The sequence below is a fragment of the Leptinotarsa decemlineata genome, unplaced genomic scaffold (assembly GCF_025532065.1).
Source record: "Leptinotarsa decemlineata unplaced genomic scaffold, Ldec_3_MD MMD2_tig00001621_RagTag_RagTag, whole genome shotgun sequence".
NCBI lineage: Eukaryota > Metazoa > Arthropoda > Insecta > Coleoptera > Chrysomelidae > Leptinotarsa > Leptinotarsa decemlineata.
In genome coordinates, this window is record NW_027412566.1 from 2,052,251 (window position 1) to 2,079,523 (window position 27,273).

Below are 27,273 nucleotides of genomic sequence, written 5' to 3' on the forward strand. Positions count from 1 at the left end.
TCCCACCTGATCGATAAAACTCAAGAACCAACCTGCGAAATATGCCACTGCCCCCTAACAGTGAAACATATTTTAATCGAGTGTGAAGCTTACAATCGACATCGAAAACTACATGGATTTCCTTCAACTCTTGCCGAACTCCTGAAGGAAGGTTGCAATCCATCCCAGCTTATAGATTATCTAACTGATATTGGTTTAGTCAATGAAATTTAGATTATATTAGATTAACTGTATATATTATTTACATTTTTATATTTATTATGACATGTAATATGCCGTCTCTAATAACCTGAATGGTTGAAGGGACAATAAACAACTTAAATTAAAAAAAATGAATTTAAATTGATGTACGTAACCCTTATTATGTCATGAAAGATCTTCTAATACCACGTGTATTTGTAACTAATATTACTGCAGTTCCGTCCGTCAATAAAAAATAATTTGTATTCGTTTCAAACTACAATATAATTCATTTGTTCATTGTAATATTTATTATAGTCGTTTTGAAAAGTTCGTATAGAACGAAACTGCAGTAACGTTGGTTACAAATACAAGTGGGAAGTTTTATTTCCCAATTTTCATAAAAATCAATTTCGAAACAGCTACTTCCATATGAACAATGAATGATGAAAAAACTAATTGTTCTATCCGGTTTGGAATGCGAGTGTTTGGAGCACGAACTGTAGAAGAAAATGTGTTTTTGTATAATTCAACGTTGATATGAAAGTAATAATTGGTTCGAGAGTGTGCTTTACCTTCCAGTTCGTGTGTGAAAGTTACCGCTTTCCATAATCTACACATCTCTGTAAAGAGAGTTCATTTTCAAATCAATTGTTTTTTTCCGTCGTCTGGAAGTTTTCCACATTTTTTGTATGGAAATGGAGAAGAAAAAACCAAAACCTTTCTTGAAAGATCACTTTCCTGCCTCTATTCCATTACAGATAACGATAGAGATCCAATCATAACATCATTGGTTCAATTTGAATAGAAAAAACAATGTCAAAGATCAATATGCCTTTGTTTGAAGGTGGTTGACAATGTTTCGTGGTGCACTTCATTAGTTCGGACTTCCATTGTCTAATGTGGTATAAATTGATAAAAAATAACAATTATATTAAGCAAGTAAAAACTGGAATTACAGTGAACTATAATACAAGCTCTCTCCGCTTCATCGATTTCAGTGGGAGCTGGCCGTTTAGCGAGAGTAAGTCATGTTCCGCTTGATTAGAGGTTTCCATATGTTGCGTATCTATACGCTAGATTGGCTAAATGCGTTGTTGGGCAACATATATGCGGCTTCCTTGAATTTTCTCTTGAACCAGTGTTCCTTCTTGTGAATGATTTCAGCTTGATGTTATGTTGATGAGTCCAAACATGCTCTGCTATTCTTGATTTGCTGGTTTCTCCTCGCTGTGTGTGTTTTTTGTGCTCAGCAGTGCGAACTTTCAATGGCCTCTAAGTTTCACCGATGTATGATTCTCCGCACCCACAGGGTATTCGGTGAATGCAATTCTTGGAATCGCACTCCGCGTTTGGTGGCCTGGTTTTCGTGAGACTGCTACGGATAGTGTTTCTAGATCTGAAGCAGGTTCTGATCTTAAACTTGGACCCGATTCTTCTTATTCTTTTTGAAAATCCTCTGATGTAGGGAAGTAAAAGTACTGGTTGTGGCGGCTTCTCTTCCTTGTGAGGCTCTTGCTGTCTCCTAGCTGAAGTCTGTCTCACCATCACTTTGTAGTAACCATTCCATTGAAGGTCGTTTTTGATGATGCCTAGTTCTTTTTCGAGACCTTCATTTTCATTACAGAGCCCGAAAGCACGGTCCATTAGAGTCTGGATGATTCCTCTCTCAGTCGATTAATAGTGGTTGGACTCCTGGTTCGGATACTGTCCCGTGCCAGTTGGTTTTCGGTATACAGATGTTTTCCATCTAGTGCGGATCCTCTTCACCAATACGTCTAAGAATGGCAATTTTTATGGACTTCCTTCTCCATTGTGAATATGATGGAAGGGCTTACGTTCCTGATATGCTTCAGGAAGGTGTCTACGTCTGCATTCCCATGGTTCCATTTATTGAAGGTATCGTCCACGTGTCTCAAAAAGACTCGGGGCTTCTTGTGGGCTTCTTCAATGGCCGGAGTTTCAAACTACCACTCCATATATATTTGGATATAACCGGTGAAAGTGGCGACCCCATTGACATTCCTTCACCTTGCGTAAAGAATTCGTCCTTCAGTTGGAAGTAGCAGTTTCGTACACAGCATCCTAGTAATTCCATGCTAACTTCAACAATGGAAGTCCGAACTACAATATGCCTATTATTGAAAAAACAGCATGCTGACCACCTCAACTATATCACTGTATATAATAAATTCATATCTTTCAGACGGGATGATCGATTGTTCCGACAGTGAATGTTGTTCCCACCCCAGTTGCTCCGACCATATAATGTGTATCTCCAGCAACGATCCTGTAGAAGTCCTGCTGAGGAAGCAGCCTCCTTCAGTCACGGCTTCCTTCTATCAACGGGTCAAATTCCTGATCGAGGAAAATTCAGTACAATCCTACGCACACATGGATGAGTATACGGAGAGGTGAGTAGGTCTTTCGAAAATTTCCGTAAGCTTAATATTGAGTGATGTGTTATGGTACTTCCATCAGGAAGAAACGTCGGATATTCGGCATGAACTGGAGAAAGTGTTTCATCAAGCTTAAAGGTTTTCCAAAGTACTTTGAAGATCCTTGTAAAGAAAATGAAGGTGCAATAGAATTTTTTTTGTGAATGTTCAAGTAATGCTTTAGCGTTTCCTTCAAACTCTGGGAATGGTTCTAATTCGATATGAATAATTTCATGAGTCCCAATAGCTTTTTATTCGAGATTCAGTCTTTTAGAGTAATGATATAATCAGTATCATCCTAGAGATCGAGAATTCTGGCCATACACTTGTCGAGTTATCAATTATAGAGTCTCAAGATGTCACAAATTTTAAATTATTCATTTATTCATTTACGGCATTGGATATTTCTACAAAATAATCCCCAAATTTAGACATATGTTTTGTAATAACAATTTGTAACTATCAGCTGGATGCAGAGACAATTAAAAATTACAATCTTCTCACAGACATTCTTAACGATATCAGAGAAGAATGAAAAATTTCTGAATCCACAATATGAGTGTTTGCAGCTCTCAAAATTCTACCTACAAACTCGTTTTGGCCATAGACTATATGACAAAAGGGTACTTTGAAGGTTTTTCTGTTTTATAAGCTCAACAAATTTTGGAGATCTATTGAGACCATTTATTATCTTGTGAATTGGTGTAAGATCTGATTCTTATCTCTTATGAGCCAGAGTATTCAAGTTTATACTTGATTTGAACACTTCCAAGTTTTTCAATATTTACATTATACAGTGTGGTACCTTTAACTGGAATAAATTCAGTAGAATTGTAGCAGAATGTTTCTTGCAAAATTCCTGAGACAGGTCGATTTTGTTTTCAAGAGAGATACATTTCTACATTCTAATGAACCAAATTACATGCATTCCTTACATAGGGTAGCTACCCCCTAATTTTTTTTAAATAGCAATAAGGGTTGATTTGTATTAAATTTTAAAGACATATTATTTCTCTAAACAGCAGTGCTCGATTTTTAAAATTTCATCGATTAGTTTCCGAGATACTATCAATTCAATAATTTGCATAAAAAATTAGCATTTTTCAAATTATCCTCATGTCTTATGAAAAATCCACAGCTTTGAAGAAAATGTTAAAACAGGTCGATTTTGCCGTCAAGGGAGGAACATTTTAACAATGTAATAAATCAAATTACGTACACTCCTAAGCAGGGTAGCTACCCCTAGAAAATTATTTAATAGCAATAAAGGTTGGGTTGTAATGTGCTTTAGAAACAATTTATTTCCCTTAAAAACAGTAATCGATTCTTAAAATTTGATCAAGGAGATTATAGTGAACTATCTAGTTTTACAATAAACATAAGGGTAACGGTTGAAAAAAATGGTACAAATAAGATTTAATTCAATAGATGCTCAAAGTGTCCACCATGTACATGCTGGCAAGTTGAAAATCTGCGGAATGTACAAAAACTTGACTGTTTTTCAAAGAAGTAAAAAACTGAATTTGATTGTGTATAAAAAGTTATCTGTGAGTAGTAGTTTCCAGCGGTGCTTGTTCATTTATTCATAATCGTGATATCTATCTAAATTGTTGTGTTGTCACTGTCAGCGTGACGTTAAACCCATTACTACTTTTTTGAACTTTTTTTAAATTTTTTGAGAGGATGCCTCACTTAACAGACTTCCACAGAATAGAAATCTTAATAATGGTTGGTTATGGAGAGAGACGTCGAACTCAAGACGAAGTTGTCGATTTGTTTAGACAGAAGTACCCAGATTTGCCACCTTTAAATCAAGGTACTATTAGCAAAATTGAAAAGAGATTCCGAGAACATAGGCATGTTAGAGATGTTCCTAGACGAAGGCCATCTAAAATCGATTATAATACGAAATTGAATATACTATTGGCATTCGTAAAACAACCTGTTACTGCAGCCAGGCAAGTTGCTCGTGACAATTCTGTTTGTCATAAATCTGTGCTGAAAATATTAGCGTGTGCAGGCAAACGGCCTTACAAAATGCGTGCAGTCCAAGAGTTACGTGAAGATGATGCAGATCGCAGAGTTCAGTTTTGTGAAATTATGATGCACGCTATTGATGAAAATCAGATATCACCGGAATGGCTACTTTTCTCTGATGAGGCTACATTTACTCTAAGTGGCCATGTTAACAGACAAAATACTCGCTACTGGTCTGACGTTAAACCGCACTGGGAGAGGAAAACTCACACTCAGTACCCAGTGAAAATTAATGTTTGGGCTGGTATTATTGGTAGGCAAGTGATAGGGCCTATATTTTTCGATGATAATTTGACTGGAGAAAGATATGAGCAGTTTCTTCGAAACGAACTAGTTCCGGCCTTATCTGCCCTATACCCTAGTCAGTTAGATCCAGATCTGCCTGATGAAAGGATATGGATGCAGCAAGATGGAGCACCACCACATTATGCTCGCGGCGTGCGTCAATACTTGGACCACATTTTTCCACATAGATGGATTGGCAGAAGAGGTGCAATTGAGTGGCCGGCACGCTCTCCTGACCTTACCCCACTAGACTTTTTCTTATGGGGATACCTCAAAACCAAAATTTATGTAACGAAACCAGAAACCATACATGAACTCCAAGAACGCATTAGGCATGAAATCCGTCAAATACCTCCAGACATTTTGAAAAATGTAAGAAATGAATTTTACCATCTGCTTGGACTATACCAGCATGTACTTGGTGAACACTTTGAGCATCTATTAAATTAAATCTCATTTGTACCATTTTTTTAACCGTTACCCTTATGTTTATTGTAAAACTAGATAGTTCACTATAATCACTTTGATCAAATTTTAAAAATCGATAACTGTTGTTAAGGAAAATAAATTGTTTCTAAAGCACATTACAACTCAACATTTATTGCTATTTAATAATTTTCTAGGGGTAGCTACCCTGCTTAGGAGTGTACGCAGCACTGCTGTTTAGAGGAATAATATGTCTTTAAAATTTAATACAAATCAACCCTTATTGCTATTTAAAAAAATTTAGGGGGGAGCTACCCTATGTAAGGGATGCATGTAATTTGGTTCATTAGAATGTAGAAATGTATCTCTCTTGAAAACAAAATCGACCTGTCTCAGGAATTTTGCAAGAAACATTCTGCTACAATTCTACTGAATTTAATCCAGTTAAAGGAACCACACTATATATGAAGAAGTAAAGTTGAAGCACACCTAATAATACCGCATATTATTATATTCAAAAATGTTGGCGTATGTTACAGACTGAAGTATTTGCTTTTGCAAGGTCACTCATAGGAAAACCTTCAGTTTGTACTATTTTAGAGAATAGTTATTTATGCAACAAGTTTAAAAAGTAAGAAGTTTATAATAGTTATCTCATGCCCTTTGATTAAATTGATCATTAATTATTCCTGTCAGAATTTATCTCATTCAGGTTCAGCCTCGACTCTTGCAAAATACCATTTTGCAACTTATATTTTCCAGTCTGCGGAATTATTATAGAAAAATTAACGATGGGAGGCTATTCATAGAGGTCGACAAAATTTTGTTTTGGCAGTTAACTTTTTTCTAACAATTTTCATTGGGTTGTGTTTGTCCTTCTCTTGAATCTGGAAGGATATTCAAACTGACTGTTATGGGCCATTTTTGAGAGAAATTCAAGAGAATGGTTATAGAGTTGGCACTGTATAAGTATGAATTGTTCATTAAAGTGGATCACGTAATAGTTGGTAATAAAAATCTCATTCATTTTGGGCAATTTTCAGCGGTCCATGATGCCAAATAGTGTTCGTTCCAGTCATTCATAATATTTTCTCATTAGGATATAACTGAAACGTTTGCCAAAACTTCTGAACCTCTGCCAAAATACCAATTCCTGTTGAATCCAGCATAAAGTCAGCTCAGGAGGTATTTTCTGATGTTTGTTGAGTTTGCATCCAGTCTATTATATTGGATACTGAAATTATATGTACTGACGATTTTTTAGTTTTGAACAAACTAGTAATAAACGTTAAACTTTATAAAAAATCTCAAAAACATACGTACGTTTCAGAGAATAAACCTCTTGTCAACATGAGCATGAGTACAACAGTATCAGTTCTTCATTTTCAATTCAACTTCTTCAACAATTCGTTCATTCACATATCAGATCAATCTCACATTCTCAGAACTAGTTACTTTTTCCTTCTATTTCCAAAAGAAGTATAACTATAAAGTTCATAGAATTAAAAAACTTGGGTTAGGTAGATGAGGGATTCCTACTGATAGAAATGAATTGAAACGTTCTTATTTATAAAAATACACCACGAAATCTGATGATAAATACTTTGAACGCAGAAAATAAATTCAGAAAATTCTATTTGAATTACAAAAATCACAGCCACATAAAAAAATCTTGCTTGGGGGTTGGTCCATGATTTTGAAGTGACTGAAACTAGAATCCATTCCACTTCATCGGTTGAATAAACCGCTGCTGAGAGGGATACTCTGAAGGGAAAATAATAGAAATCGATGAATAAATAAATATTTTTTTGGAAAACGAAAATTCATCGTATTTTAAACAGAACTCTTACTTGAAATTGCTTTCATAATCCCCAATACAAGGTGACCAGTAAATGAGTAAAAAAGTGGTAGCTATAAAAGCCCAAATCTACTTCATGCATAGTTCATTATTTGTTATTCATTCGTAAGTTAACCTTCAAAAATCCCTCTTCAGAGCTGAACATGAAACAATTCAAACTTCGTCAATTGGAAGTTGAGAGGTTAATAGATCAGCGGTTAATATTTATGGATTCGATATATTAGTTACAACCGGTCTATTTGAGGTTATGTCAGAAACTAAGAGCTAGATTTTATCACCAGTGAAACATGGTGTTAACTTTCGACACGTTTTTTGCGTAGTTATTTATATGTAAAGTATATGTGAGTACGATATTCAACCATTTTTTTGTGTTGAAATATGCTTTGAAATATTCTTGGCAAGTCTCAAATACAGAAATTGGCATTCAGAGTTACGAGATGAAATTATACAGTGTGCCATTAAAAAATTATTCATTGGAAAAAATATAAAATAATTAATTAGATATCAATAAAATTCATTTTCCAAGCAAACATTTTTAAAACTCACTTTGAAATTGTTCATACTCGTGTCCAAAGTCTGAAACTCATATGGCAACGCATTAAAAAATTTCAAAGATATACAACGTGACTCACGGTCGATGGTAGGTTAGACGTTTCTCGAAAACCTCTCACCTTTCACATTTCCTTACCTGTTCTATCGATCTAAAATATTTTCAGCATTGCGGCGTTGCCACTCCCATCAAGAAGTCCTAGCAACTTTATTTTTTTAAATGGAACACCCCGTATATTAATAAATTTTTGAAATTGCTCTGGTATTTTAATACTTTTTTGTAATTTCCTATACTTATTTCTATCTGTTAGATTTATTTCATCTCTATCTGTTAGATTTAGATATAGGGACATGATATATCATCTTGAGGCATTTTTCACCATCTTTCAATTCATCGAGTAATATACAGTATACACAATACAGTATATACAAATATACTTTTGACTACTTTTATGCACAATCGAAATAATAGTAATTTCAGCACGCCCTGTATGACATGGAGTAGATTTCTTGGTGTTATTTATATATTTCGAGTTTGTCCAAACTATCATCAAAATATCAACTTTCCATGAATTGAGAGTACTGATGTACTTGATTTCAATGAAGGCTATGTTTTAAACCATATTTAGCACAATTTATTTTTTATCTCGAAAACAGATAGAGATAGGTATAGGACATTATCAACAAAAAAGTATTAAAATACCAGAGTGGTATCAAAAATGTATTAATATACGGGATGTTCCATTTGAAAAAATAAAGTTGCTAGGACTTTTTGATGGAAGTGGCAACGCCGCAATGCTGAAAATATTTCAGATCGATAGAACAGGTAAAGAAATGTGAGAGGTGAAATTTTCAGAAAATTCATGCTTTGCGTTTTCCAGAAACGTCTAACCTACCATCGACCCTGAGTCACGCTGTAAATAAATAAAAGTTTTGCGATTTACCTAACCTATATTTGGGAGCCTTACATTTGTTTTGGCCCTGGTATCATGGTAGTGTTTGTCCTCCTGCTGAGTCAATTTATTTTTACCCATTAAATTTTCAAGATAACGTAGACATTCATTTATGAAGTAAGATCGCAGAGTTAATATACGGAGATTTTTGAAAAGAGGTTAACAATGATCGTCGTTATGTGCCATAATTCTTACAACTTCTCTTTTTTAGTTTAAATATGATATCCAGATGACATGGTGAAACCCAAACTATTAGTCCATATGTCATTATGCTGTGAAAAATGGCGAAATAAGCTACTCTTGAACAATCCGTTGTTATTATGTTGCTAAGTTGCCTTATCATGTATATACACTTGGATAATCGCTTTGATAATTTGTGAATATGCGAAAAGAAATTCAAAACAAAACAATACTAACAATTGAATGGAACCATTAACAGTGATTCAGTTCACCTTGTTCAGGAACTACCTATCGCTTGATGAAAAACTTTTTCCATAATTCCAACATAGCTTGATCCGCTTTCTCAGATGGAGGTACCATAGAGAAAACTCCACGCGACCCTCTATGGCGTTCACAGGTCTCCAGCTCTGCACGAAAGAGCAGAGATCGGCTCTCTCTGATTCTTTGCCCGGGCATCGCACCCCTTAGCGGAGCTCTTTTTCCCACCCCGTTTAACCTAATACCTTCCCCCCGGAGCTCCGAGCCGAATTTTTCCGGGGCTCCGGGACATCATTGTGTCTTGTCTAAACATCCTTGTGTACGTCTAAATCCGGTCCTAGCCCGAGCTGTCGCTCACATTGCGGAAAGTCCTAGGATAGGCCTAGTCAGACCTATAATTTGAAAAAAAACTAACGATCAATTTGTAATCACTAGTTCTAGGTATGTATTGAGAGGACATGGCTAGCACAAGTTGAGTTCAGTTTCAATTTAATGTTTTCCCACCTCTACCCGAATACTATACATTGTTTCAACTGGCATAGTCATCGGAATGTTAACTATAAACTTTAAAAAAATCTTGTGCAGCATTCATGATGACAACTATTACTCGGAAAAGCTAGCTTCCATGGCGGGAAATTGATGTATCGAAGCTATTTTTTGGATTTGTAAGCTGTGATCTACAGACGTTCATTCCTAAAGTTTCGCCTACAACAGCGTTGAACGTTATCCCAGCAAATTCATCACTCATTGCCGATACTAATGCTTTGGTTTGGGTCTTCGGTTTAATTGCATCAGCTTTGGGGGTGGTTTCGTTTTTATTGATTGAATGAATGACCTGATTTGTGGTAATGAAGTGCAGGTAGCCAAACTCCTGCTATGTTAATTCTATATTTCTTCTGCATGAAATTGTCTCTTTATTAGGGAGACAATAATCTTGGGGAAACAATGGAAATTCAAAAAGACATAATAAATTACTACTGAGAATGTAGGGAATCAGCAGAAATGAAATATGGCACCAGCACTCATCAATACACGAATCCAACCGATAGAAACGAAACCACACACCAAACAATGTAGCTGTGAAGACAACTAGATCATTTCGACTGTTGCGTCATTGCCTCTGATAATGTTCACCGCCGTGATAGACAAAACGTCAACCATACAAATCTGCAGATGACGGTCAACAAAGCCAGAAAATAGCTTCAACACAGAAAATACGTGTTGTCATACTTAGGTACACAATGGAACTTCATGGAGTAACATTTTGAAAACAATTCAACACAACTGGCTGATACTTGATGAAAATCCATATTAAAACTCATTAATATGGTTCATTGTATGATTTTCACTATATAGGGTTTTGAAAAACCACGGTTTTTAATTTTGAAAACATGTATATGAACTTGTGTTAGGAAATACTTCATTTCGGACACACAGGGTATTCCGCAAAAAAATAATTGCACGAAATTTGGTACCTGGGGTTTTTTTGAGGTGGAAAATCATAATTTTGTTTTAATTTTTATGTAACATCTAGAGGGCATTGCAGAAGCTATCATTATTCATTTCAAACAGAAAACTTGTGGTACTTTTGATAAAGATAACCTAATTCCCACACCTTCAACATCGCTGGAGGTAATCGTTATCGAGATATTCATAATTTTCCATATCGATGCATATCACTCAGCTTCTAGGGCGATAACTGAAGTTGCTGAGAACATTACAAAACTAAGTATGTGGTGGATCTCGTCGAAATGAACAACTTTTTGACTTCTTTTAAAATATTTATCGAAAATTCATTCGTCTTCGAGATTCAAATTGTTGGAATTTTTCAAAACATGGTTGGTTTTTGCCATAAGTTTTTTGCAATTTCAGTGATTTGTATCTCGAAAACGAATGAATATTTTGAAGAAAGAAGTTGTTCATTCTGATGAGATACACCACATACTTAGCTTTTCTAATGTTCTCAGCAATTTCACGCCCTAGGAGCTAAGTAATATGCATCGATATAGAAAAGTGTAAATATTTCAAAAACGATCACCTTCAGCGTTATTGAGAAAGTTTACCTTTTTTAACTTGGAAAAGAAGTGGAAAATAGGTTTATTCATGAAATTTATCAAAAATTTCCTGTCAAAAAAGTTAGGGCAATTTGAAATAAATAATGACGGAGTACGCATGGCCCTCTAGATGTTACATAGAAAGCAATAGAAAATTATGATATCACACTTCAAAATAATCCCGGACACAAGTTTATATAGACGTTTTTCAAAATTTTCTTTGGAATACGTCGCTTGAATATTTCCACGTACTTACGTTACATACAGTGTGACCCATTTTTAATGGAAACACCCCCCTAAAATTTGAAGTTGTAGATCGATTTTAATATTTTTTTTTAATGTCAAGTACTAAAAGGTCTACCTTGGAACAAAATTTGAAATGTTTATTGAAGTTTCAGGGCATAATACTACGATATTTTTTCTTAATCGAAAATCGGGAGTTTTCATTAGCGATTTTTTTATTGAAGAAAGCACTACGCCACTGGATTCAGAGTGCCTCTAAATATGTGTGACCAAAATTTCATAAAAAAATATTCATTATTAACAAAGTTATGAGAACTCAAAAATTCGAAAACTCACACAGCTAACAGTCACAATATATCATTATTTTTATGATTTCAACAATAAAGTGCCGCCAGATGAAAAAAAAAACAAATAGCGTAAATATTTTTAATGGAAATAACGGAATTAAAATCTGTCTGTTTAAAATCTGTGTTTCCGTTAATCAGCTGCCGCCCCCATACGAACGACAACTCTCAGAAGTTGAGAAACTTGTGCGAGCTAAGGACTAACGAGGTCTTACCTTTTAACGTGTGATTCCTAACATTCACACAATTCAACTTACAATGAAGCAAATAATTTCAATAAACGTAACTAATAAGTAATTATTGAAATGTTTCGATTCAGTGCAACAATTAACCTATCGAATTTTGCACAAAGTTCATTTCTATCTCTTGGGCGGTTTTTGTAAACCTTTTGTGTGAGAAGTCCCCAGAGAAAAAAGTCCAAAACTGTGAGGTCTGGAGATCTGAGTGGCCACTCTATAAACGGACTACCACGGCCTATCCATCGGTTTGGAAAATGTTCGTTAAGCCATCGCCTCACAGCTCTGGCATAATGAACTGAACACCCATTTAACTGGACAATTAAATTCGATCGTTCATTGATTGGCAGCTCCTGAATAGCATTCCAAAACTCTGTGTTCAAAAATTCCAGAAACCTCTGCGAAAAAATCAACAGACGTTGATTTTTTCGAATACTATTTTACAGTTCATTACCCAGTTAGGATTATCCGCTGCCCAATAGCGACAATTCTGTGATGACACTACTCCATTTGTAGTGAAAGTGGCTTCGTCAGTATATAAAATATTTTTTAGGAAATTTCTATTGTTTAAATATTCCCCTTGGGCCCATAAAGAATAGTCCAGGCGTCTTGCTTCGTCGCCTTCTTGAAGTGTGTATAAAAATTTTGGCTTGAAAGGTTTAATATTCTTCGCCTTGAGACATCTCCGAATAGTTTCTCGTGGGATATTCAAATCTAAAGTGGCATTCCTCATACTGGCATTAGGATTATTTCCGAAATAATCTAAAATGATTTGATCATTCCTGTCATTTCTGTTTCGTCTTTGTATAGGATTACTTTTCAACATCATTTTTGATAGTGCACCAGTTTCATAGAATATTTTTTTATTTTATTTACCGTACCGCAGATAATACGAGGACGATCTGTATAGGGTGTTTATTGGAACTGTTAGCTGTGTGAGTTTTCGAATTTTTGAGTTGTTATAACTTTGTTAATAATGAATATTTTTTCATGAAATTTCAGTCACACCTGTTTAGAGGCACTCTGAATCCAGTGGCGTAGTGATTTTTTCAATAAAAAAATCGCTAATAAAAAATCCCGATTTTCGACTAAGAAAAAATATCGTAGTATGCCCTGAAACTTTAATAAATATTTCAAATTCTGTCCCAAGGTAGACCTTTTAGTACTCGACATTTCAAAAAGAAAATTATTGAAATCAGTTCACAACTTCAAATTTTAGGGGGGTGTTTCCATTAAAAATGGGTCACACACATACAGTGTAGATTTTCACGGCTGATGGAATATGTGAAATTGCTTTTTCGGATGATCATCCGTAGCGTATTTTCTGAAGAAAGACGTTTTTTTATCATCTCAGATGGAATTATGAAGACTTACGTCTTCAGGTTACGTCCCCAAAAACTGAAGTGTTCAAAAGAGTATTCCTTTCATTCATTTCTTTGAATACCAGTAGTATGATGAGTAAAGTAGTATATTTAAATTCAACCTGATGTTTTGTTGTACTCTTTCTCACACTAAAAATAAATATTGATATATCATAAAACTCACTTGAAATAGTTCTATGAAACTTTAAATAGTATCCGCAAATTCAATTAATTTCATTTCTATCTCAAGTGGCTCTTTTAAAAATTTCACAATAGCCATAGTAACAACCAAGTCTCATAAAGTTACCTTTTTTTCCCACCACGTTTTATTCATTTGTAAGTATATTTCATACTCAACTTCATACTCAACTTGTGTTAGTTATGGACTGTAGCGAAAAATTATAATTTTATTTTTGTCAGTTATTTTATTTTCTGTGTATTCGTCATATTGTCTTGTCACAGACTGAGAGAGAAGCTGAATGAATGAGTTTTAGCAAATTGTCCGTCCAAATTTCAATTGATACTCCACGGTAGATTATACAAAAATTTCAAAATATATTCTGTCCATCCTTTGGAAAGGCAGATGAAAGGCGAGGCGACGTTTAAAATTATTTATATTGCCATTGAATATTTTTGCAACTTGTATTGCGGGACTATTCAAAGATTTTGCTTCATTTGTATGACATGATTATTCATTCTGAAGTACATAAACACGGTTTTTTTAGGTGAATCACAAAAATTTTGAGAGAGTCAACAAATTTCCAGTTAATCGCCAAATTGTCAGTTGATCAACAAATTTATAGTTGAACACCAAAATTCGGATGAATCACCAAATTTCAAGTGAATCACCAACTTTCAATAGAATCGCCAAATTTCAAGTGAATCATCAAATTTCAGGCGAATCACCAGATTTCAAGCGAATCACCAAATTGTGAGTGAATTGCCAAATTTTGGAATAATCATCAAATTTCAAGTGATTAATCGAAGTTCGAGTGAATCGCCAAATCTTAGGTGAATCACTGAATTTCAGTTGATCACCAAATTTCAAGTGAATCATCAAATTTCAGGTGAATTGCCGAATTTTTTATTGATCACCAAACTTCAAGTGAATCATCAAATGTTTAGTGGATCACCAAATTTAGTACATTACCAAATTTTTCAGTCGATCATAAAATTTTTAGATCATCACCAAACTTCAGCTGAATCAGCAAATTCCACGTGAATCGCCAAATTGTTACTTGGTAGCCAAACTTTAAATCACCAAATTATGAGTAAATCATCAATTTTCAGGTGAATCACCAAATTTTAACTGAATCACCACTTTTTTAAGTGAAACGCTAAATTTCAGTTGTTCGACAAATTTCAAGTGAATCACCAAATTCCAAATGAATCACCAGCTCGTAAGTGAATCACCAATTTTCAAGTGAATCATCAAATATCAGGAGAATCAACAAATTTCAAGCGAATCACCAAGTCTCAAGTGAATCGCCAAATTTTTAATTATTCGACAAGTTTCAATTGAATCACTAAATTTTGAATGAATCACCAAATTGTGAGTGAATCGACGAATTTCAAAGTAATCATCAAACTTCAAGTGAATAATCAAAGTTTAAGTGAATCGCCAAATTTCAAGTGAATCACCAAATGTTTGCCAAGGTGAACATTTCTCATTCAATTCATTTTATCACTGCTACTGTTGGGTATCAAGTGCTTTGTGGTACATGCGCAGAACCGCTACGTTTTTTGTCTCTTCGTTCTCAATCTTTCGCGATTTGCTGTCTGCGCATCGTATTACAGTGTGATTAGTTAATTGTCCTGTCTTCTGTGTTCCCTGTGTCGCTGCTGCTGCTGCAACCCCCAATGTAGCGAGTTCTGGAACTCCTTTACACCGCGGTAAGTGGCAGCATCTCCCCATGTTCGTTCTGTCTGTATGTTTGTCAGTCCGTGTGCTGCCTGTTACAGAAACATTAATATGTATAGCCTGAAGCTCTTTTCCAACGAAATTTTCCTTCTTTCTTTTCAACCAGCTCAACCGTTCAAGTTGCCGGTATCTGTCAAGCCAGCTTCAGAAACAGTTTGAAATGTTTCAGTCCGACTTGAGCAGTTTTTACCAATCGAATTAATTATTGACTTCATTTCTTTGCGGTTTTACTGGAAGATGTTTCGGAAATTGTCGAAAACTCATCGGATATGTTCAACAGTTGTTGAAATCGTCAGAATTAATGAATCATTTCAGTTATAGCTTTCGGAAAATGATTTTTGTACAGATGCCTGAGTTGTCTTCCAGTAGGAATGTTATAGATATTATTTTCTCTTCGATATTCTGATTTACAAGACCAGTAAACTATTATTCAGGACATAATCTACAGAAAAAGTATAGAACAGTCGTGCTTCATGTCGATCCAGCGGAAATGAGGGGTAGTCGAAGAATATTAAAGTATGATCACTATATTTTTTAGACGAGAAAATATATCAAGAAGCTTCCAGGAAGTTTACGAATTTTGATACATTTTTTTCAAAAAGAAATACTGATCATACAAAATACTACCAATATCAAAAAGTACTGATAGAAAAGGCCTCAGAAATTATTACCAATACGAAATTACGTATGGGAAGGTTAAGAACAGCTGATTCATACGTCGAAATATTCAGGGTTACTGTTCATCGAGTATTTGCTTCTTGTAGAAAAAAAGTTGCGCCACTAGAGAAAGTGGAAAGAGAACCTGAATATTTTATTTTTCATCAACTGGAATGACGGAATTGAAGAGGTTAACGACTGTATACATCCTAAAAGTGAAATGAATCTTTTAGATTCGGTCGATATCTTTCATGATGATTCAATTCACTTCATATTCACGTTATTCATATTCATAAATACTACTGTGTTCAAAAAATAGGGTGAGTTTTCATTTTTTTCCAAAAAATATTCATTCATTCATCAATTTCTATTTTGTCCGCTTCACAGTAGTCACCTTCAGATATAATACACTTTTGACAGCGTTTTTTTTCAATTATTGAAGCAGTTCTGAAATGCTTTTTTTTGGTATGTCTTGAAGTTCTTTCAGCGATTCGATTTTTATCTCTTCAATCTTCGCAGAACGACAAATAGGTGCATTATCGTGATGCAAAATAAACCGCCTTCTTTTCGTGGGTCTGTATCTGTAAAGTAGGAAGGGGGAGTATAGACCCACAGCACTTAGGCTACATTTAACCCATTGTAGATCCTCCCGAGGAGTTGTCCTCCTAGGTCATCGTCCATCCTGTCCTTTCCAGGAAGGTGGAGAGGTCACATCTACTTTATGCCTGACAGTTTCATCTTCCTGTTCATACATCCTGCATAGAGGTGTGTCCACTAGTCCCATAATATGGAGGTGTTTCCTTAGTTGACAGTGGCCAGTCAGAAATCCTACTGTTAGGCTTAGATTTTTCCTGGTTATCGTCAGATATTTCTTCGGCGCCAGCTTCTCAGAGTCGCCCAGGGTGATCCTGGCAAGATTGCATCCTTTGATTCCATCCAATCTCTTTAGGGATTGAGCATGGATGTGACGTTTGGCTAGTTCCGCAATTGTAGAAGTCATCAGGCCGTAGGTGCCACTGAAATTCTTAGTCCAGCCGCTTCCTTGGCTAGAGTCAGCAATGCGATTACTTTCACTCCTGTCGTACCCTTCAACCCACCCCAGGATGATTTTATCATCTACAGAGGCTTTAGTTGAGTCTTGGTGGAACTCTAGTACTATTCCTGAGGTAACACGATGTCTTTTCAAGGCTAGTAGGGCTTGTCTGCTATCAGTGCAGGTTATTATGTTTTTGCCAGAAATTCCTTTCCGGGTTACTTCTTTTGTGGCGATTGAGATACCAGCCAGTTCAGTTTGGACCACGCTGGTATTTTTTCCCATTTCCCAATCCTTACGCTTAGTAATCTGGAGTACACTTCACATCCAGAGCTTCTTTTGGTTTTTGAGCCATTTGTATATATTCGTATTGCATTTGTAGCACCTGACTCAGTGTTCTGTTTCATTTGTATTTTATGGGGTTTATTGAACACAAACCTCGGTTCAATTGCGTCACTGGTTGTCTGCAGCAGAGGTTGCGCAACAAGCACTTCTCGTCGTAGCCTCAATCTACCCACTCCGATTCAAGGTTCACACCAGCTGTGCGCAATCGTACCATGGCCATTAACGCAACCTCCTTGACGTACAGGTCCAGAGGGGTCAGACCAGTGAATAATTCCATTGCCGCGGTTGGTGTTGTTCTCATGGCTCCTGTGATGTTGAAACAAGCCAGTCGCTATATTTGATATGACTTTTGAATGGCCGTTGCTTGTAGAACTTTCAGTCCCCATGCAATGGCTCCGTACGTTAACATAGGTCTTATTATTGCAGTGTAGATCCAGGTAACCACATGGGGTGAAAGACCCCATGCGCGTCCCACTGTTCTCCGACATTGCTCATGAGCCACATATGCTCTTTTTGCTCTACTCTGCAGGTGAGAGTTCCATGTTAGCTTTCTATCGAGGATAGTACCAAGGTATTTCACCCCTTCAGATAACTTTAGTTTGCTTTTGAAAATTTTGGGAGGTTTCAAGCCCAATAAACTTATTTTCCTGGTGAAAAAGACCATCTCAGTCTTCTTGGGTTTGATCGACAGTGAGTGTTCCTTACACTGTTTCTATCAATTCGAGCCCATCCTGCACTCTATCGCACAGTGTGTTCACAAATTCACCGGTCTGCAAGATAACTATGACATCTGCATATGCAATTGTTTAGAATTCATTATGTTGAGGTGATCAATCAGGGTATCCGTAACTATGTTCCAGAGAAAGGGTGATAAGACCCCTCCCTGTGGACATCCCCTTATGACCAGTCCTTTCACTGTGATGTCTTCTACATTACTCCTCATTGCTTTACTAGAGAGCATATTGAGTATCCATTCTCCTACTACCAGGGGTACATTCCTGGAGTGTAGTTGGTGGGTAATTGTTGGAAAGGTTGTTTTATCAAACGCTCCCTAGATATCTATAAATATACCCAGGATGGATTATTTGTTCTCCAATGATCTCTCGATTCTTCCAACCACGTGGTGAAGGGCCGAATCAGTAGACCTTCCGGAGTATATGCATACTGATTTGGATGAAATAAGTTGTGAACTAGTACTTCATCTCTTATGTACCGCTCACATAGCCTCTCCATAGTTTTTAAAAAGAACAATGTGAGACTAATTGGTCGGAATGCTTTTGGTAGGGTGTAGTCCATCCTACCTGGTTTGGGTATAAATACTACTCGTACTTCTCTCCACTCACTGGGAATATACCTCAGAGCTAGAGGGGCTCTGAATATTCCAACCAGGTGCGGCATGAGAATATCCAGTCCCCATCGAAGCAAGGCTGGTCCTATACCGTCAGGTCTTGGTGACTTGACGGAAAATCCCGATATGGTCCATCTTATCTAGTCCTCGTCAATTACTGCACCAATTATGACCCTCAAAATCAAATCTGGGTCACCGTTGATATCATTGAAAATTCCTGAGCGATGCTCATGCAACGTTTTTTTGTCCAAATACAGCACTTTTGGAACGCTTCATGCCCAAAATTTACAAAAAACCTTGCATGGCATAAGCCAACCAATATGCCAACATCGTCAGCAACTTCTCTAATACGATTCAACGATTATCCATAACAATTTTCTTCATTTTCCCAACATTTTCGTCAGTTATTGATGAGTAGAGTAGAAGAGTACAATTATCGTATGCCACTGTCAACATCTCATGTGTTTTTGGGCACTCAATTCAATTTTTTCACACAAAATCTGATGCAAATTCTATGATCCATATATTCAAAACCAGTGTATCAACATAGAAATCACTAATCGAATGTATGTTACTTGAGAAATTTGAACATTCACCTGATTTTTTGAACAGATCAGGTATATCTATCGACATCACATGATCTAAGTCTCCACTACGTACTTCTAGTCACGGCATGAAACAGTAATGTGTTCAAAATCAGAAAAAACATTACAGAAAATCCAGGAATTTGTATCTGCCTCCTTCGTTGTTTACTAAAACATAATTTAAATTCCGTAGAAATACATAAAAATGACTTCATTTTCATTCCAGTCAATAACAAAGCAATTCGATTTGTATCACTCCCTATTGTTTGTCCTATCCAATCAGTTCTTTATGTCTTATTGAGCACAAATCAATGATAATTACATTGAATCCTCAAGAGAATATCACCCTGTTTTGCATAAACTCCACATTCAAATCGACCCACTTCGAAGATCTGGCGGGGGCGTTTTAAACAGGCCCCATGGGGTTATTAGAGTAACGTTATAATTTTCGCATCTAGAAATGTTCCCCTCTTGAGTATTCTGAATTTTTGGCACTTGAACGGATGAGCATCGACCCCAGTTTGGTTGTCCAAACAATTCATCAACTATTTTATAATAAATGTTTGTTACTTCCTGTTCATGCTTTTCTTTTCCCAGGTGGTATCTCACAAGGTATTTGCGGAAGTCAGTTAAAATAACATGACTGATAACTGAGTAGGAAAATGTTCTTTCTAAATTCAAAAAATAATTTATCGTTTTCCTTTTTCTCCACACATGTGAATATAACTTTTGTATCGACTATTTTGATAAAAAAATCAAGAGCTACAACCTAGTTTCTGAAAATTGAAATTTTGGCCAAAATTATTGAAGAAGTTAACAATTCAAAAGTTATTCTTTCGCATATACATCAGAAAAATTTCCTTGATAACAAATATGAAAATTGTTATTATATTTTGTCAGTAATATGACTATTATTCCATTTATAGATATTTCCATTGGGAAATTGAAGCTCAAATAGTTTCAAGAGATTCAGAGAGTCTGTTTGTTGGGATCTTTCATTAGGCGCTTCCTATTTATAATTTTTATTAGTCAGTGGGCTATGCTTCAAGACTGGCAGTAAACAAATCTGAAGAAATGAACTTTAAACGTTCAAGCCAGTCTCGGATATACCTACACAGTAGGTTAAATGGACTGACGACTATCAGAAAACAACTACTCCCCTGGCTACTACCGCGAAGGGCGTTGAATTAAATCCGACAGGTGTCAGTGCAGGAATTTTCACAGAAAATTTCTTGCATATGCAATTGGCAATACAACTGAAATAGTCGACCTTCAATTTTGGAACGGGCACACTTGCAGACCGGTTTCGGGCTCATTAGTCACTCGTCAGTGCAAGATAGTGGCCATCATCGACCTGAAGTCAATGATATTCCATAATTGAAAATCGGACTTCTTTCAGAGTATTTCATTCCTCTTCCGAAGTTGGAGCGAACATCACAAAATGTCACTCCATTTAGTGAACGAGGTACTAACCAACTGCATATCCGTAATTTGCCCGATTCCTCTGAATAAGGAAAAAACTTGCTTATTAGTTTTTCTTCCTTATTCCTTCTTTCCTTATTCAGAGAAATCGGGCAAACTACGGATATGCAGTTGGTTAGTACCTCGTCCACTAGATGGAGTGACATTTTGTTGTTCGCTCCAACTTAGCAAGAGAAATGAAATACTTTGAAAGAATTTCGATTTTCAATTATGGAATATCATTGACTTTAGGTCGATGATGGCCACTATCTTGCACCGACGAGTGGCCAATGAGCCCGAAACCGGTCTGCAAGTTGCCCGTTCCAAAATTGAAGGTCGACTCTTTCAGTTGTATTGCCAATTGCATAGTTGTGGAATTGGCCGCGGTGGTAGTGCGCCCGACTCACGATCGGAAGATAATGGGTTCGATTCCTGCCTCGACCAGATATTTTTCTCCCAGAATTGATCTGGTTGAAGCTGGCATGATTCTGCAACCGTGTTGGGAACCACACGTTAAAAGGTAACACCTCGTTAGTCCTCAGCTCGCACAAGTTTCTCAACTTGTCGTTCGTATGGGAGCGGCAGCTCATTAACGAAAAACAGATTTTTTTAAAACAAAACAGATATGCAGGAAATTTTTTGTGAAGATTCCTGCACTGACGCCTGTCGGATATAATCCAACGCCCTCCGTGGTATTAGCCAGTTGAGTAGTTGTTTTCTGATAGGCATCAGTCCATTCAACCTACTGTGTAGGTATATCCGAGACTGGCTTGAACGATTAAAGTTCATTTCTTTGGATGAAAAAAAGTGTCGAAATTTTTCAATCGTTTGAAAATCCTACTGATGACACAATGTGTGGAATATAACATCGTTCAAATGTCCGCCATCGGCTTCTCTGGGTGGAGCGCATCTGAAACGTCCAATTTTTCATGGCTCTGGCACATAAATCAGGCTGTGGTTGCGGCTCATTCGCTTACACCTGCGACCAAAAAACCACACAATCAAAAGTCTAACAAGGTCAAATCGCATGATCTCGGTGGCTAGTTCACTTCACCTCCATGATAGATGACCATGCCCTTAGATTAGATTAGATTGTTGGGGAGCTAGTCCATGGCCTGATTCACTGCGACCTTTTTCAGATATATTGTGATGCTCTTTGGTTGACATTGGCCCCACCATATAGCTGGCAGCCTCTGGTTTCTTTTTCCTGCATCTTGCGTGTCTCAGCCTAGCTATCACTCCGCATTCACAGAGCACATGCAGTACGGTTTTTTCCTCTTCTTGACAGAACCTGTATTGAGTTCTTCTGTCAGACCTATGTTGCTCATATGTTTCCTGAGTATGATATGCCCCGTTAGGAGAAACACCACCACCCTTACAAACTCACGGTTGTGGTTTAGCAGGTCTTCCGTGAATCTGGGCGATTATTTCTTCATTAACTTTTTCGCCTGCCTCATTCCTGGTAGCTCATTCCACCAATCTTTCGATTTGGCTTGCATCATTGAATTTATGGATGTCTGTATACATGCTTTCGCTACTCCGCGGAAGGGTTCTGGACAGGTTATAGCCTTGGATGCGCTTTCACGGGCTAGAACATCGGCCTCCTCATTGCTCTTGTGACCCTCATGTCCGGATACCCAAGCTAGAGTGACCCTATTTTGGGTACTAATCTTCTTGAGTGCATTCAAAAAACTTCCCACTAGTCTCGAGAAAATTCGAAATGAGCTGAGCGCCTCGATTGCCGCCTGACTGTCGGAGAAAATTGCAATGATTTCATTTGTGACCATCTGCCTGGAACACAGTTACTCTGCCTCTGTAAATCCCAGCTCCCGATTCTTCTTGGATCTTTCACCCATCTATATAGCAAGTTTCTTTGGCTTTCACCGTTGGGCCGTTTTGCCAGTCCTCATTTTCAGCTTGAATTTATATTTTATTATTTGTTGTTTCTTACATATTATTTTTTTGTGATTCCAGTTTTTTGTTCAATAAAGTTGTTATTTTTCGGTTAATCTTTTTTAATTTTTCACATATCCTTTCAGGGATTTCAAATCAATTTATATTATAGTCCGAACTGATGAAATACACCACGAAACATTGTCAACCACCTACAAACAAATGCCTTCAGTTCATTGTGCAGTGTCAAGTATTCTGCACGTTGTGACTGGCTGATTGGAGTTTGCCTCTGCATTAGCCTGTCTCACCAATCGAGCTTCTCTTTGTATATAGAAGTGCAATGGTGGAAGTCCGAGTAGGACCTCAAGTGCTGCAGTTGCTCCCACGACACTTAGGCACGTCATGCCCTTAATCGCTCCTGCAGAATATCCAGTGTCGCAAGAGCTCTGTGACACGTAGCGCCATTCTATTGAAACCACATGTCGTTGGTGTCCGGATCATCTAATTCCGTCCAAAAGAAATTGGTAATCATCGACCTATTTTGCTCGCCGTTGACAGTGATGTCCTGGTACACATCATTCTCAAAGGAATATGGACCGATGACTCTACCAATATTGACCTGGTTCAGAAAGCATATCTTATAACAATTGTCAAGCTAATTTCGTTATTGATTGATTACAGTTTACAGAGATTGGTCGTGAAGTTCCGCACTTCATTGATTCGCAATTTTTCGCTTTCAAGTGTCGGAAAAAGAATATTGCAAAAATTAATTATATTTTTTGTTTAATGCAATTAGTAACTGTTATTAGAACACTGAGATGAGAGAAAAGACGTTATTTATTCATGTTCCTAATGAAATGCTGGCCGAAGTCAAAAATACCTTGTGAGAGATATCCCTTCTTTTTGTTCGCAATGAATGTATTCGTGCTCTTTCTACTATCGCTCTCTCCCATATGTACACTCATAATTTTTGTATTTCATACTCCCACATGTAAGTGAACTCGTTCGGAAACTAATTGCATCAAGCAAATATACACGTCCAATTTTTTTTAGATAACATGTTGATTCAAATACCATGAAACAGTGTAGGTCTTCCTCTAGCTAGTCGGGAATCCAAAAACACATTTCAAATTATTTATAAGGTTCTATCATTCACAGTTTTCATCACAGAGGGTTCAGTTTGGGGTTGGTAGAAGAAAGGGTTGGGGCCAGATTTTTACATTCATTTTGAGTAACCGTTCAATTCAAAAAGATAAGTGTATCTGACTTGTTCAGCAATACGAATAGAATAACAAGCTATGTTCTCTTTTTATAAATGTACTGACAAAATGAGTGATGAAGACGTAGATCCAAAACTTTCAAGTCAACAAAGAAGTTAGGTTATAATATCAAGTTTTTTGAAATCTCCATGAAAGACCTCATCTTTAGTGAACATTAATTCTGAAGTAGTTATTTGATTTTCCAGCAACAAGGAGACATTATTGGTTTGAAATTTTCAGAATATTAGAAATTATAAATTATTTTCATCAAGGAGAAATTTGAAACATGAAAACAAAAAGCAGCACAAATAATAGTCCAACGATATCCATTTCAAACTCTGATTAGGAAGAGTCATGAATATATCTGACTTTGAGTATCCTTAGAAAATCAAAAAACTTTTGACAGAATTGAGTTCGAAGCTAAAGGAGTCAAAAAATTCGTTCACCTTTGGAAGTTAAAAAAAAAGTATAACAGTTATTATCATTATTACTATCACCAAGAAACTCGGTAGTTTGATATATTTCAAATAAGATATTTCCAGCCTACCAGACAAAATAAAACTAGGCTCAAAGAACGATTGTTTTCATCTTTTAGATATAATCAAGTGATTGCCAAATTGCCAATGTAGAAGGGGAATCAGCCCACTGACATCAAAAAGGTGTCCTGATATGACTTTCCTAAATTCATAGGATTTTTCAACTCTTTTCATGCTGGCTAACTCAAAATTCTTTTCGACGTGGCCCAGAACAAAACTGCTATTTCATGTGAGAATTATTTTCATCATTTGTCACCAATTCTATGGCGAATAAAAATTCATCCAAATTTGGCGCCTATAATAGTTTTTCTGGTTGATATACTTATCTGAATAATGGCCATCAGAAAACTGTGCAGTAATACTAGTGCTCCTATCGTTTCATAATACAGTTTTATTATCGATATCCTCTTCACAGATGGATAAACAATTATGAGCCAATTAATGAGCCCAAAATTGTTATGGTCAACATACTTTATGTTGATATATAGATTGTATATCACATCAATTTTGAATTCGGTTGACGAGTAGTCTGAAAGTAAGCAATCCCAGGTCTCATACTGTACAGAAAGATTCATTTCTCTTTGCAAAAATATAATCCGGCAGGTATGCTGAAAGTTTCAGTGTTACTCAAAAGGCTGTGAAAAATTGAAATATGGTATCTTGGCTCGTGAAGAACAGAAATGACTTGACACAAAAGGAAACGATATGTGTGACAGGTCAAAGTATATCTAGAACAAAAATGAATAATGAAATTTTTTTGTTTATTCCCCACTTATGTTGTTGAATTCATATTTGCATTACCATAGTCACTTTCTTTACTGCTTTTGGAAGTTTACAGCCTTTCATAATCTGAAAAACTAACAAAGCTTAATCAATAGACGAACTGCTGAAATGAAATTGAGGACCAACTGTAAATTTCACCCTGAAAAATAACTGCATAACATAAACCCAATCAGTCTGTAACTTGTCGTAATCATAATGTTGGCTTACAAATTGAATTATAAATAAAAGAATGAAACTTTTCCATGCTCAGTTTCCTTGGAATTGGTAACGTGTTGCAAAATAATCCTTTTTCATCCTCAAAAACCAAGACCAACCAATTGGAATACGAATATGTCAAGTTACTGACTGATTTTACTTTTCAGTGGTTTATATTACGCAGTAACTTTTCAGCGGAATTTCTCAATTTCTTCTTCATTACAGGATTGAAATCCCAGTACAGTAAAAAAATATGTCTTTCGAAGATTATCACGGTTCCAACTCCTGATGAACAAAGTAGAATCATAACAGTAGTAGTCTGCAACTCAGCAATATAAAAATGATATTTGATTGTGACGGAAAATGAAAAAGTATTAGGACATTTATTTATTGGAGATCCGGTGAGATCTATATTGTTGAATAATCCTCAATATGTTCGCAAAAATGAGAGAAACATCTCCACATCTACAGTGACAGCAACTCTTGGTCCTTTCCTATACTCGCTGGTTTAAATGTGACCTTGTTTGATTTCACCGTCATGCGATGAAATCGTATTTCATTGTCATCCACTCCCGCTGACGCAGGTTATAAATTGCAGTGAAAATTTCTGCATCATTACATCGACAAAATAAAATGAAGGAGATGCATCCAAGAAACAGACGTCATTTATTACAGACCCGTGTTGTTTTCGTTGCAACCAAGAATGGGATAGTTTTTTCTCGCGTGATGAGATTGAATGGAAAAAGTGCTTTCCTCTGCTGGAATCCAAAAGTAGGTCGACTCAAAAATAACATACTCCGGCTTTTCTCTCTCAAAGATGGATTGCGATGCACTCGACGCGGGTTTTTGTCGACAACTCAGCGCTTTAATGTCTGAGCTGATTTTCTCCAAGAAGGGAATTTCCACGTACTATCCTTCTTCAATTTGTGGGGATCTGGTTTCGCAACGATGAAAAACTTTAGGGTGATGGAAAAGGGATGATGGGCTGTTTCAACTGTGGGAACTGGTACATGAGGAAACTACAATGGCAGTAACCTGTAACAGGTGACTGCCATTGTGGAAACACAGTCTCCAAATGATCAATTATTCCATTTAGTTACTTCAGGAACTTGATTTTCTTCTGAGGGAGAAAAACTCTATATTAGACTATTCAATGATGTTGGGTTTTCGTCTCAAGAACCCCGGTTCAACCTCTTCCTCCTCTCTTAAACCTCCATTGCTTGGGTAACAAATTCTACTCCTTTTCTTGGCCTCCAAACCTACTTTTCGATATCCGTTTTTGGCTAAATTTTCCAATATCCAATCCAGTTTGCAATTTTTTCATCAAGTTTTCCTCAACCTCTGTTTTTTCTATCCCTCATCCACTCCTTCAGACTTTCTTGAATTAGAAATTCAATGGAAAGAACTCTCCAACAAATACAACTCAATATGCATAGCAAATTACCAGTGACATTCTTCTCTTGAGTAATTTTTTTGCAATCAATGACAAGTATCCTCCATTTTCCATAACGAAGCATCCCAAAATCTGTAAGAAACGATGTTGGTAACATATTTTGGAGAAGTTCTGCCACCAGAATTTTTTCCTTTTTTCAAAACATTAGAAGCTCATCAGGCGCTTTTCTTTTCGTCAGATCCAGTATTTTCTACCCTACTTATCCTTGAGTGGACCTCCACCTGATGATGGGCACTTCAACAAGATTGACATCTGATCTCCTGCGGTCGAAAGTGAGCCTTTAGGTGCTTTCACTCTCGTGATATGTTGATTTGATAAGTCGTGACTTTACTGGGTGATGTTTGCATGGAGGTCCCCTTAACCTTCTGTAACCTTAACCTTCTGTATCTGTGAGAAAGTGTGT

General features: G+C 36.5%; 1 protein-coding gene across 4 annotated transcripts in view; it reads left to right on the forward strand.

The window, feature by feature from the left end:
- The window catches only part of Ten-a (Teneurin-a transmembrane protein), a 928,723-nt gene that overhangs the window by 838,998 nt on the left and 62,452 nt on the right, over window positions 1-27,273 (forward strand). For 3 of the 4 annotated variants that reach the window (XM_074176153.1, XM_074176155.1, XM_074176156.1), the window contains 2 exons: window positions 2,387-2,594; window positions 15,269-15,295. In XM_074176153.1, the coding sequence (XP_074032254.1) occupies window positions 2,387-2,594; window positions 15,269-15,295 (235 nt within the window). The remainder of the gene's footprint in view (window positions 1-2,386; window positions 2,595-15,268; window positions 15,296-27,273) is intronic. The other variant, XM_074176154.1, reaches the window with a different exon arrangement.